The sequence below is a fragment of the Protopterus annectens genome, chromosome 7.part0 (genome assembly GCF_019279795.1).
Source record: "Protopterus annectens isolate FY-2018-M chromosome 7.part0, PAN1.0, whole genome shotgun sequence".
NCBI lineage: Eukaryota > Metazoa > Chordata > Ceratodontiformes > Protopteridae > Protopterus > Protopterus annectens.
Genome location: NC_056739.1, coordinates 1,570,052,290 through 1,570,066,855, shown reverse-complemented (window position 1 = coordinate 1,570,066,855; position 14,566 = coordinate 1,570,052,290). Strand labels below are relative to the sequence as shown.

General features: G+C 40.2%; 1 protein-coding gene across 6 annotated transcripts in view; it reads left to right on the top strand.

Moving 5' to 3' along the window:
• PTPDC1 (protein tyrosine phosphatase domain containing 1) overlaps positions 1-14,566 on the top strand; it is a 1,141,579-nt gene that overhangs the window by 275,295 nt on the left and 851,718 nt on the right. For 5 of the 6 annotated variants that reach the window (XM_044078123.1, XM_044078118.1, XM_044078120.1 and 2 more), the window contains one exon: positions 9,949-10,120. In XM_044078123.1, the coding sequence (XP_043934058.1) occupies positions 9,949-10,120 (172 nt within the window). Of the gene's footprint in view, positions 1-8,292; positions 8,589-9,948; positions 10,121-14,566 lie in introns of those variants that run through there. The other variant, XM_044078117.1, reaches the window with a different exon arrangement.

The following is a 14,566-nucleotide window of genomic DNA, read 5'->3' as shown; positions in this document are numbered from 1 at the left end:
ATCTCCCATCCATTGGTCAAGATTCCTCTTGAACAAGGCCAGCGAGGTGCTCTGCCTCACATGTACCAGGATTTTGTTCCACAGCATAGGGAGTCTCTGGGTGATGAATCTGTCCCTCCAGCACGTTCTATTAATAACCGTGTCAAGGTTTAAGTCTCCCGCCCTTGTGGTTCTGAGGGATCTAGATTTTTTGAGGTGAAGCATATTCATCAAATCTGGGTTTGACATGGCCTTATATGTCAGGCACAGGTCACCTATGAGCAAGCGGTATGCGACTGAATATAGCTGGAGTTCTTTCAGTCTGGCAGCATAAGACATATTTTTGAGACCCTTTATCCTTTTGGTGAGGAACTTTTGGGGCCTGTCCAGCTGCTGCAGGTGAGGGGTCAGATACATTCCGAATGGGGCATTGTACTCAATCATAGGTCTAATGAGTGATGAGTACAGGGGGACGATGACCTCCCTAGATCTAGATGTGAATCCCTTCATGATCAGGTGGGCAATGTAGAAGGTTTTCCTAACTACTTTGGCAACATGAGTGTCAAACGAAAGGTTACTGTCAACCTGGGTCCCCAGATCCCTGATGACTTCTTCTGTGCTCAGTGGATTGCCACCTATATGGTAGCTAGGGGTAACCTTGTTTTTCCCGAAGGGTATGACTATGCATTTCTTGGCGTTTAACTTTAGGCCATGGCTCTGGCACCAGTTATCCATTTCTGTGAGGCCCTTCTGAAGGATATCTGTGTCAGATGTGTTTTCGACTATGGCGCCCAGTTTGCAGTCATCTGCAAACTTTGTCAGCCATAACCCTCCTGTGTTTGCTTGTACTTCAGAAAAGTAGATGCCGAACAAGAGTGGTCCCAGGACTGAGCCCTGTGGGACACCACTTGTGACAGGCTTTGAGTCTGACATGGCTCCAGCAACTCTGACCCTGTGGGTTCTGTCACTTAGCCAGTTTGCAACCCATCTTGTGATGTATGGGTTTACATTTAAGCTGATGAGTTTTTCGATGATACCTGAGTGGGGTATTGTGTTGAAGGCCTTTGCCAGGTCGAGGTAGGCTGTATGGACTGCCTTGCCCTCATCAATGGCCTTGGTGACTGTTTCGAAAAAGTCAACCAAGTTTAAGAGGCATGATCTGCCTTTGACAAAGCCAAACTGGGATGGATCCAAAGTCTGCAAGTTCCCTATGTCTATTTATGAGTTCCATTATGATCCTCTCCATGGCTTTGCAGATAAGGCTTGTCAAGCTAATGGGACGGTAATTTCCAGGGTCGGTGGAGGCACCGCCCTTATGAAGTGGGACCACAGTCGCCGTGCGCCACTCCTTGGGTACGTATCCTGAGGTGAGGCTAAGATTAAACAGCTGTCCTAACTGTGGGTTTAATTCCTCATTCAGTTCGTGGAGCACACAGCCGGGGACACCATCCGGTCCCATGGATGCTGTGTTTTTTGCCTTGGAGAGAGCAGTTCTCACCTGGGCGTTGGAGATGTTTGGGGGTCTACAATCCTCTGGTATAGATATCTCTCCTTTGGGGGGGGGAGGGGGGGGGGAGTTTGCACTGAACCTGTCAGCCAGTATGTTGGCAATGTGTATAGGTTCAGTAATCTTCACATCATTTTGAACTAATTCTGAGCATATCTGGGAGTTTCCTCCTAGGTTTCTAACATAGCTAAAGAAGGCCTTATGATTGTCTTTTGAGTCCTTGGCGATTTTTCTCTCAAAATTTGCCTTGGATGATTTTATGAGAGCTCTTAGTTTTTTACTTATAATGATCAAAGGTGTCTTACCTTTCAAGGATTTTGCTCTATCTTGTAGTAGCTTCCTCCTTTTGTTGTAGAGCTTGTTTATGGCTGGGGTCCACCAGATTGGACGCTTGCCTTTGGTACAAAGAGTCTTAGTTTTGTTTGGGATTGCCTGATCCATGCAGTCCTGTAGGTGCTGGTAGAAGGCATTTGTAAGTGATTCAGCGGTTTGAGTAATGTTTACCACTGGCTCAGGGGCCTTAAAGGAGACCACACTAGTTTTTAGAAGTGTGAAGTCGGCTTTTGAGAAGTTTTTCACTGTGGTCTTTTTTATTTCAGGTGGGGGCGGGATGAGGACCTCCAGCGAGATTAGTTTATGATCTGATCTCACCAGTGAGGGGTATACTTCCGGTGTTGAACATTGTGATCCCATGTTCGTGATGATGAGATCAAATATGTTTTCTCCTCTTGTGGTGGATGTTGACTAGTTGTTCCATGGCATTTGAGTTTATGAACTCCAGGAACCTTTGGGCTAGAGTGTTTGGGCTTGAATAGTGTTCCCAGTCTATATTAGGGTAGTTGAAATCACCTAGTATGATGGTATTTGGAGATACATTTATCCCCTCCAGTGTTTTCAGGAAGGCCATGTGAGGTTCCTGAGTTTGAGAGGGTGGCCTGTAACATGCTACAAATTGCAGAGCAGTCTTGCCTATGGTTAATTGCACCTGGATGGTCTCCGATGCATCGTGCGTTGCCACCAACCTTGAGGTGTGTGTGTCCTTTATGAATATGGACACCCCCCCTCCTTTCTTGGTGTTGTCCGGATTTTGGGGCCGGAACGCATGATATGAGGTGAAACCAGATAGTGCCGGAGTGCTCTCAGGAGCCTTGAACCAGGTTTCTGTCACAGCACAGACATCGATGTTCTCCATACTGAGTAGGGCCTCGAGTGCGTGCATCTTGAGATTGAGACTTCTGGCATTGAGCAGCATTACCCTTAGTTTTTTTCCTTTTTGTGTTCTAGGGTGGTAGGTTTAGAATTTGAGCTTTGCCTAAAAAGGCACTATGGGGTGGCAAGAGCCTTTGCCAATATTCGGAAGCCCAGGGGTGACAGGTGCAAGCTGTCCCTTGCAAAGCAGCGTGGCTTGTCCAGCATGTCATCCCAGGCAGACAGACATTGGATCCCCTTTGAATGACACCAAAATTTAAGCCAATTATTAAAGCTGATCGTCTTATCACTGTATTGTGGCATCATTCTAGGTGAAGGTAGGATACTGCTCAAGGTCAGGGTCATACCTGCCTGGGCTACATAGGTTCATAGGTTCATAGATGCAAACACCTTAACCATTAGGCCACCCTCCCCACCCTCCCAACCCAACATAATCAGAGAGCTCCTCAATGTCTCTTTGCATTATGTGGAGGATTCTAGCGCCCGACAGGCAGCTTACTGTGACCTTCTCCTTACTCAGTCTGGTGAGCGGGACGTCAGTGTGCCTGACTATGGAGTCACCAATTACGAGTGTGTCTGGCATTGTGTTTGGCCTTAAGGCTGTGACTGTTTGACACTCTGACTGTGTGGTCTATGTGATGCATGTGTTGGGTCCTGAGGTGGTAGTTGTTTGGGTGTCTGCTTTGGAGGCCTCTGCTGTTTTGGTAGATTTTTGGTCAGAGCCTCCGAGTATGTCTTTGTGTGATTATGTGTATGATTTGAAGTTGTGATGGTACTATGTGTGACTGGGTATGTAGTGTGTGTGGTTACCTTCCCCTCCTGTCTGGTCTTGCCAGTCCTATGTTGAGAGAGCTCAGCCTCCGGATTGGCCATATAGTTGCATCTCTCGCATGTATTTGTGTTTTGTGGGAGAAGGAGAGGATTGTCTCTGTACATGAGGCAATTGTAACATTGCCTCAATATTCCCAGGTTCACCAGTTGAGCAGGAGAGGACACTAGCAACTGATCCCTCGACATGCTAGAAGTAATAGATAAAAAACTTAAAAAAGACTTCGGGGGATGTGGGTTCTAGGCTGGTGGGGTACTATCTATAATAATAGTGCTTTATCAAGGTGCAAGTACTGTAGGAGCAAGTGCTAGGCTTTACAGATAGAGAATAGTCTACTTGGGAATCAAGTAGAGATTAATTTTTTAGTTATAGGATACGCTGGTTAGATCAGCAGTACAGTTCGAGGAAGGTAGTTTTAAGGGAAAAATTGAAGAGTGGAATTTAGGTAGCCCGAATAGTTTAACCTTGTTAAACCGCCGCTGCTCTTGTGTGCAACAGTGGCAACTCCGCGCTAAAGCGCGCTTTATAGCAGGGGGCTGCAAAAAACAGGAAATTACCCAAAATGGCCAACGAATTACAAGTTGCTGTCTCTAACCACTCCTCTGAGGACAAACAAGCAGCTCAGTACTCCCCACTCCCACTGGTGAGTAAAGAAACTACCTCTGGCCACACAAGAAAATGGAGGAACACAGGAACCAAATACAAAGCCCAGGGATCAGCAAAATCTGATCACTGGAACAACTAGCTAGGAAAGTTTAGGAAAGTAGAAGTAGTTTTTGTTTTTTTTTAGTTTTTTTTTGCACACAGACAGAAAAAATACAATAAATGCTTTGATTTTCGACTAAATTGCTATCAAAGGCTGGTACACTTGAGTGTATTAGCCTGTTTGTTACTTTTAAGCAAAACTTTAGCCAACAAGTGCAATCAACAATTTAGGCACAGAAAACAGGAAAATCAGGTAATAAAACAGTAATATAGGCACAAACAGTAGTCGAAAAGCACAAAAGATCGAAAAATGCAAAATTAAATGTTTACAAAATACTTAAAATCAAGAAAGTCGCTTTTTCTGCTCTCTGCTGGCTTAGGAATTCTGCAGGGGACCACGAGGAGCTATGCCAAGTTCTCTAATGCCAGAAAAGCCCGCCAAAGCGTGCTTTATAGCAGGGGGCTGGAAAAAACAGGAAATGACCCAAAATGGCCAACGAATTACTAGTTGCTGTCTCTAACCACTCCTCTGAGGACAAACAAGCAGCTCAGTACTCCCCACTCCCACTGGTGAGTAAAGAAACTACCTCTGGCCACACAAGAAAATGGAGGAACACAGGAACCAAATACAAAGCCCAGGGATCAGCAAAATCTGATCACTGGAACAACTAGCTAGGAAAGTTTAGGAAAGTAGAAGTAGTTTTTGGTTTTTTTAGTTTTTTTTTGCACACAGACAGAAAAAATACAATAAATGCTTTGATTTTCGACTAAATTGCTATCAAAGGCTGGTACACTTGAGTGTATTAGCCTGTTTGTTACTTTTAAGCAAAACTTTAGCCAACAAGTGCAATCAACAATTTAGGCACAGAAAAACAGGAAAATCAGGTAATAAAACAGTAATATAGGCACAAACAGTAGTCGAAAAGCACAAAAGATCGAAAAATGCAAAATTAAATGTTTAAAAAATACTTATAATCAAGAAAGTCGCTTTTTCTGCTCTCTGCTGGCTTAGGAACTCTGCAGGGGACCACGAGGAGCTATGCCAAGTTCTCTAATGCCAGAAAAGCCTGCCAAAGCGTGCTTTATAGCAGGGGGCTGGAAAAAACAGGAAATGACCCAAAATGGCCAACGAATTACTAATTGCTGTCTCTAACCACTCCTCTGAGGACAAACAAGCAGCTCAGTACTCCCCACTCCCACTGGTGAGTAAAGAAACTACCTCTGGCCACACAAGAAAATGGAGGAACACAGGAACCAAATACAAAGCCCAGGGATCAGCAAAATCTGATCACTGGAACAACTAGCTAGGAAAGTTTAGGAAAGTAGAAGTATTTTTTTGTTTTTTTTAGTTTTTTTTGCACACAGACAGAAAAAATACAATAAATGCTTTGATTTTCGACTAAATTGCTATCAAAGGCTGGTACACTTGAGTGTATTAGCTTGTTTGTTACTTTTAAGCAGAACTTTAGCCAACAAGTGCAATCAACAATTTAGGCACAGAAAAACAGGAACCTCAGGTAATAAAACAGTAATATAGGCACAAACAGTAGTCAAAAAGCACAAAAGATCGAAAAATGCAAAATTAAATGTTTAAAAAATACTTAAAATCAAGAAAGTCGCTTTTTCTGCTCTCTGCTGGCTTAGGAACTCTGCAGGGGACCACGAGGAGCTATGCCAAGTTCTCTAATGTGATAGATCTCTGTCTCTCTTTCCCAAATGATCCCTACTTTATGTCAAATAAAGTATCTCCCTAGCTTTCTTTAAAGCTAGTCTTCTTATTAGAGTAAGCAATATGATTTGCATTGGCTAGGGTTCTAATGGTCTGCTAGACCAGTTGCCAAGTAATAAATTATATGCCTATGGACCTATAAACCAAAAGTAATGTAAAACAACAGATTACAAAATAGTCCTCAAAAAGGACAGTATGATGCAGAACAGTGTGTTTAGCTCAGTTCTATATATTCACGTATGAAATAAGTAGAACATTTAACGTTGCAGTACAGTGAACACATGCAGAAACCATGCAAAAATATGATAGTATAGTGAAACCTCAGTATGACGTCCATAGGAATTCTTTGAAAAATATGTCAGAATGACAACATTAACTTTATTTATAAATGTTAAGACTATGTAATTTATTCACACAGCAATGAATACTATTCTGGTGGTGATAACTAACCAGCTTAGCTTGAAATTGATGAAAGCTTAACATGCCCCTGATAGTAGTAGTTCCAGAGTTTAGAACCACAGAAGAAAAGCCTTTTATGAAACATTCAATAGAGCTTAAAGCCAGGGCTAGGTTACATTTACTTGCATCTAACAAAGAGAGGGTATGTGGAGAATTTTTTTTTCCTTAACAAGAAACAGGTTTGGGGGCAGCAGTTTTGAAAAGTGAAGACTGAGAAATTAATGACCAGTTGCTGTCCATCTTTTGTGTGTTATGGACAATAGATTAGTTTTAGCAGGAGTGACGCAATGGTGTTCCAGAGGAGAGACCAGACCATAAATCATCACATATTGTTAGTAAGTTTTGTTGTTTATACATTCACTAGTGGATCCTGCACTTCACAATGGAAGATTATGTGAGCACTTCTTTTGTGGTGAGGGATTTAGCCTGCAGATTAGATAAATGGGATACTTTGTGTCATTTTCCCAAATATGTTTGAAGTTTCAAAGCCACTCTCCTGATACATGTTTAGAACTGAGTGGCTGTTCAAGCAAAAAGAAAAAAAAATGTATATATTCTAGTGAAATTATGGTCCAAGTTGAGTGATCCTGCCAAGTGACAGTATGGCTGGTAAGCATTTGGTACCATACCATACAACAGAAGCACATTTAGTTATGCCAAACAACCTTTTATTATTAACATTTAAGGAGAGTCACGTGGGAGAAAACCATACTTGGATATGTTTGGGCTGTTAACGCTGTGTGGGGCTCATTTTAGAGGGAAACGTTTCTGATGTCCAGACAAACAAATCATCACAACCAGAAAAAAAAATGAAATCATAGGCAACTGGAATGAAATACTACATTTTTTAATACAGATAGATATACAAAAATAGACACGTGCACACACACACGCGCACACACACACACACACACACACACACACACACACGCACACACACACACACACACACACACACACACACACACACACACACTCAGTCTGTGTAACAGTCACAGTATGAATTACTAAGAAGTTCAATTTAATTTAGCTGTTTAAAAGGGCTGTTGAAATATTTTCTGCACATATTATTTAATGCCTTAGAAGTTCACAGCAGTACATTTGATAATGAACTGCAAAACTGTATTACTTGCTTTTTCCATCTAGTAAAATCGACTTGGGCCTTACAGATACATTGTTGTACATGAGACATGGTGTGATACATCTGTCATCCTAACTTGATGCCATCTTACCTCACACCTCAGTTTTACTTTCAAGTTGTCATTCATACTGTGATTCCATTTTAAATGTGATGTAGTTATAAATACTTTATCAAACTTTGTGGCAGTATTTTCATTTGTTCTGTAATGAATGGATACTTTCATTCTAATTGCTTATCTAAGTTATAGCACTTTTTGACTTTCTGAAGTAGTGTAAATGGTGAATTCAAATGGAAGCACAAAGGCAGAGATTGTGTATATTAAACCATTCAAAAACTTAAATAACTAGAAAAGGACAATACAGGAGGAGAGTGCATTAGGAGGACAGTGCATTTCATTTAACATGCACATTCTATGGTACATCCTGTGTGGTTTAGTTCACTTTTGTAAGCAAGTGCGTATTGTATTAGCAGGACTGCAGTTTCTGCCCATTGCTGTTTCTTGTGCTTGCATTCAGCCATCCGAAAAGTTAAAGGCAGTGTCAAAACATACTTGTATCATTAAGAACTTGACGGCTTTACTTAACAGTGATACAAGGCATATTTGTCCCAAGATATGTTATTTTATTAGAGAACACATCATCCACAAGCTGGCATCAGTAGCTTGGAGTATGTTGCCATGGAGACCTCCAAGTCTCTTTCCCAAAGAGCTGTTTGAATCACACTGACACATCAATACCTGCATGTGGAACTCCAGTTATCACACTTCTATTGTGCAACATCTTGAACTGAAGTGTGAGACACTTGTTATGTGCTGCCATGGAAGTTCCACTCCGAAGGCCATCTGCTGTCGATTTTTTGAGCAGCATCTTTCATGTTAGAAGACACTCTGCGTCAGAAGCTCTCCTGCGTGCACTACAGAGACGAAGAAGCTCTGTCGTAGAAGTGCTGTCTTCTTCCTCTCACCGGGTCATGGCAGTTGTGTCATCAGTCAGTACTGCTGAGACAAATAGAAACTTTTCAGGGAAAAAAAGTAATGTATCTTTTTTACTTACTATTACATTGCCCAGAATCATAGCTTGTTAGAAGGTCTTGTTCTGTATAAGCATGTTTCTGCATTTATTATGCTTTTTACAACACACAAATAAAACGTGTAGCAGTCTTGTTTTTCATGCCAGGTTCTAGTATTTTGGTTAGACTGAGATTTGGATATGATTAATCCTTAAAATAAAATATTATCATGTAAATATGTAGTATCTGCTTTATATTGCAGTTCTTAAGTGGTAAGAATCTCAGTGAAGAATTTACGTGTACGTAATTTTCAGCATTTTAAGCAGATCTATTTGTAGTGTACTAGATTGCCTTTACAAAAACATTTCTCTCTTGCTCCAGAATTCAGGTGCAGTAGAGCAGATTGCAAATGTAAGGCATCTTTTTCAAAATAAGAAAATAATATTGTTCTTTATTATAACTTGGTATTTATATCTGATCTGGGTCTTGACTCGTACTTTATTTTGCTGAGGTGTTATAATCCACTGCGTATAAAATCACAACCTGTTGCCGTTGAAAATACTTGAAAATCTCAAGCTAGCTTTTGTGATTTTAGAAATAGACTAATTGTTTTATACGTTAATGTTTGTTGGTAATGAATCAGTTTACTTGTAAATGCTAAATAATAAAACAATGTATTTTGAGGGCCTGCTTCTAGAAATGCCGTGGAAATTGTGATCTGCTGTTGCTACATTCTAGCAGTATAGTGATGTGTTTATATAGTGAGATAGGACCATGGTAACTGTCCCTAATCTATGTATGATTTCCTTCACCTTTATTTTTATAGCAAGTGACTGATCAGGTCATTTCAAAAGACTAAAATACTCATTAAAACATGCACTTTTACTTAGAAAATCAGTAAAGTCTAAGCAGATTTTTTTCAGGTATATCTGAAAATGTCTTTGTTTATGTTGTATCTTTTGGCTTTTCCCGGTTAGGGGTTGCCACAGGGGAACTCCGGTCCGCTAATGCTTGGCAGTAGATTTTTACGTACAGAGTTGTCAGCCCTGATGCACAGCCTTCAACGAAAGTACGCCAATTCACGCATGTCTCCACACAGAAAACGCTTTAGCTGAGAATCGAACAGGACAACATCTTACTGTGAGGCGACAACGCTACTGCAGCACCACCACCGCTGAAAATGTCTTTGTTTATAATTGACCATATTAGTGATATTGTATGATAAGGTACCTGATCATAAATTTTTAATTATTTAATCTTAAAGTAAATAGTAACTAGGTACACGGTAGAATGTTGCATGCTATGCAGGATCTGACATTTTAATAAGCTAACTTAACAATAAGTTTGCTGCACCCTTACTGACTTTGTTTGCTAACTTTCAGATAGTACAAGGCGACCAGCAGCAAAGTACACTAAAGTTGGAGAGCGCCTACGTCATGTTATCCCAGGTCACATGCAGTGTTCCATGACATGTGGAGGTCGTGCTTGTAAATATGAAAATCCGTCTAGGTGGAATGACCAGGAACAGGCTATCAAGGGTCTTTATTCATCATGGTATTCTTTGACTTTAAAATATATATATATCCGTTTTACTGTTGAAATGCTTATCTGTATACTGCTAGAATATTTCTGATAATTCGATGACTTTTTTTAAACTGTTTTCAAACAACTGATAGGTGTAGTCTATGGAAAATACTAGCAAAAGAAACCAAAGTAAAATGAATGTAGGTAAAATTAGGAGTATGCCTTAAGGAAATCACTTTTGCTCAGCCAGACTTATGTTTTCAGATGGCAACAAGAATTTCCTTTTCTGAATGCATGTTTGTTGAGATAATTACAGAAATATGAAAGAATATGCTTATCTCTTGAGGTGCTCAACTTCTTTGCAAATTACATTGACAGTTTTCTTCAGTATCAGCTAAAGTTTGCAAGTCTCTTGGTTTTGGAAATATCTGTATCTGGCTATCTGTGTAGATGTAGTGCATATCTTCATAAGTACCAGCAAACAGCTGACAATATCTCCACTATACTGTATTATACATGGAGAGTAGCCATGTATTTTTCTGTCCCTGCATGACATTCCACACCATGCCTCTCAGTAATGTAGCTTTCTCAGTTATGAAAATATGAATAACAAGTGACAAACATTAATTAATATCTCCAGTGCAGGGCCTCCTAGATTATAAATCTTAGTGTGTTGTAAATTAAACCTTGCCCTTACTTCACCTGCCTGTTTTTAATTGGTAAGTCACTTGCTTAAGTAAGTCATCCCCAAAAATATCAGGCTGCCATGCAGATCTATGGTTGTTAAATGGAAGTATACCAAAAATGTGCTAATGTGCACCTGAGTATTCATGCCTCTTTAAAAATAGTCACTGCAGTGAGCCTACCAATCTGTTTCAAAACTCTGATGGAAATTGCTCTGTCCACATTTGAAACACTGGTTCTATTGATTGGTAGGATGGTGGGGGGTTCTTCACAGGCTGCTATGTATGAAGTAGCTCCCTGATTTATGGCTCATCTAAAAATGAATCAATCAAGCTTCAAGATCTTGTGGATAGGTCATATTCATGTATGAAGATCACTGCAGTGTGCATAAAATTAACGTGGGCCTCATTACTTGTCCATCGACAAAGAAACTCCTAATTCAAATCATTGTTGCAACCAGATGCAAGAGATTTGGTCAGTAAAGAATTTGCTGAAGCTGGCTACAGCAAAACCACTGTATCAGATGACAATGTTCTCTGATTTCAATTCTTTTTTTTTAGTTTGGGAACTTGACAATGCAGGGAGGATGGAAGAGCCTTGACCAATCTGGGGATAGGATGTTGGTTCCCAGATGGCCTACAGCACTGTTCAAGCTGGTAACAGTAGCCCTTGTCAGATCATGTGTGGGGGATAAGGGGGCATAGGTGTGCCTAGCAGTGACACGTGCTCACACCACAACCAAAGGTAGGATTATGCCAACAAACAAAAAGGTTTGTCATTACCAGAATGTTAGTAAGAGCACAAAGCACCTACTTGGCTGCATAGATGATGGCCCTCATCGAACAGAGTAATGTCTGATCAGGGGAGGCTTGGTGGTTGATGAGCACTGGGTCAAAAATATTACAAAATTGTTTTGTCAGGATCCAGTGCCCCTGCACTCCCTATGTGGGAGACTGTACCCCCCACCCCATTAGTATAACTTTGAAATCCCAATTTGTTAAAAAGAACAAATGTTTTTTTATTGAAGTGGCTTTGATGTACAACTGTTGGTCCTATTTCATCCACTCCATCCAGTCTGACTGTTGGGGCACAACCACTTGTCGGATCTGTCTGCCCCTTTAGCTAGTGGTCCATGCCTCAGTCTCCTTCAGCATTCTTCCCTGCACCCCCTCTGCTTCTCAGATCTCATTTGTTGCCATTACTGAACAGACAGATCTGCACTGTAAGCTAAGTGCCCTAATAATATATACTTCTTTACTTGATCTTTCAGTAGCTTTTTTTCTTGCTAGACGTTTTTAGGTCCTCCTTATTAAAAATACATAAATAATAATAATTTTCTCAGCTCCTCTGTGGTATTAGGCAGGAGGACTAATGTCTTTTCATTTATCTGGTAGATATAGCTATTTTCTTAAAATATTTAGATTAACTATAATACTTTGATTATGAGAAGTTTAGAGTATCTGTTCTCAACTTTTTGGTTAACAAAAAATTCTCTATTTTTTTTTTGCTGCTTTTGAAGATTAGAATTAACGGACAAGGTCTTCAAGAAATATGGCCAGTGCAGCCACAAAAATCCTGCCTCAGGACACCCACAACTTCTGTGTGGTGTGCTTGGGGCTGGCTCATCCTTCAGTGGATTGTGTGACATGCAAGACATTCAGGCCATGTTCCCTAGCAGAATGTGCAAAAATAAACTTATTCTAAAGGGACTTCTTCCTCCTGACTCCCAAGCTTCCCTTTCTGATAAGATTAACAATTGTAGAGAAAAGGAAAAAGACAAAGAAATGGATAAGGAAAAGAAGGATTACAGAAGGAGGAAACTGGAAGAACAAGTAGGTCATCAGTCCTGATTATTTCCAAGCAGGACGTGTCACATCCACCAATGGCACTGATCCTGTTGCAAGTGACTTTACCTCCATCTCCAATCACTTTGGAATCCCTAGTCATATAAGACACGCTTCCAAGGAAGTCTGTATACCAGCATTTTTCTGAAAATTCAGTGGTTCCTAACATAATTTTCGACCTAACACCAGCACCCCATGCCATTTTAGAGTATAGTGCTGGAATTTGTAAACAGGGAGTTACTCTGGAGGTCTGAACAGTTTATTTATTTATTAGCATTTGAGTACAGGGAAAGTCTGACTGGGTAAAACCCCATTTTCAGTGGAGGCCTGGGGGAGAAAGCTCCAAATTACTACAAAACAATTTAAGAACAATAATTTTACAATCTTCAAAAATAAGACAAAAACATCTGCAGTTTAAATAATTTTATAACAAATTAGACATAATATAAAAACATTGGTTAAGAATCAGTGCAAGGTATATGTCAATCATTTAATATGTAGAAAAATGTTAGTTTGTAGAGAAATTAAAGATACGTTAGTCTAATACAAATAGGAACTGCAATATGAAGTGAGGGAAAAACAGGCTTATGGTATTTTTAAAGAGAAGGCTAGGGAAGAGAATTGGATAGCTGTAAGGAGGTAAGTGAAGGAGGGAGAGTAAGGAGGTATAAGCAATAAAAAGATATTAGTTCACATTTAGGGATGTAGATTACCCTTCTTTGAAAAAAAAAAAACAGAGCCAGATGTTAGCTAGGAAGTCTTTCAGAGTGGTTTTGAAAGTTGGGTGGGTGGGTAATAGACTTGATGGATACAGGTAAGGAGTTCCAGGCCTTAACACGTTGTATGAGTGCAAACAATGCCCATCAGATTTGCTAGGTTTGTAGACAGGAGTTTTTGGTTACTGGATCTCACTGACCAACTAGGAACATAGTTGAGTAGAATGCTTTAATGATGGACAAGCAGATGGATACTGGATAATTTTATATGTGAAAAGAAGTTGTGTATGTATTAGTTGATGAGGCAGTGGAGGGTTGTGTAGGGCGTGTGTGCTACAAATTCAGCAACTTTATTATAGTATTGTTTAAGTTTTAATTTTTGTGAAGCCTGAAGTTAATAAGGATGGGAGTGCCATAAAGAAGAGTGGAGAGGAGATAAGTAAAGGTAAGTGTAGTTTTAGTTGCGTTGATCAGAAAATTTTTGTCTCTATAAAGCATCCCTATTTTTGTTGATGAGTTTTTCTTATGCAGTTTTGTATATGCAAGTCGAATATATGATTATATCTACTGTCACCCGTAATAGTTTGCTATGAGAAGTGACTTCAGTGGTTGCATTATCAAGAGAGAGGACTTTAAATTTAGTTTTTTTCGTGAGAGGGATTTAGTGAAAAAAAGTAGTAATTTGGCCTTTTTTGGGTTGCGCATGAGCTATGACTGACAACGCCATGTTTCAGTGGCTGCTAAAATTTCCTGAGTAATTTTTTTGAAGGTGTACCATGTTGTCAGATGTGCAAATGAGAGTGGAATCATCTGCATATTGTGTTAGGGTGGTCTGTTGTGTGGAAGTATAGATAGTTTTGGTGAAAATGTTAGAGGAGGAGACCAAGGATTGAGCTTTATGTTACACTGGTGGTGACTGGGAGGTAAGGAGAGAGCATAGAGTTCCCTTTTACTGACTGATACCTATTGGACAGGTAGCTTTTGAACCACAGAAGAGTGGGAGCTGAGAGAGACCTAGTGAGGACATTTGAAGTAGAAGTTTGCTGTGACAAACTGTGTTGAAGGCTTTACACAAGTCTAGAAGTGAGGAGGAGACTAGTCTGAAATATCTGTAGCTTTATTGACAGTATATCATCATCTTCTTTCGGCTGTTCCCATTAGGGGTCGCTACAGCAGATCATATGTTTCCATTTCTTCCTGTCTTCTGCATCTTGCTGTGTCACACCAACCAC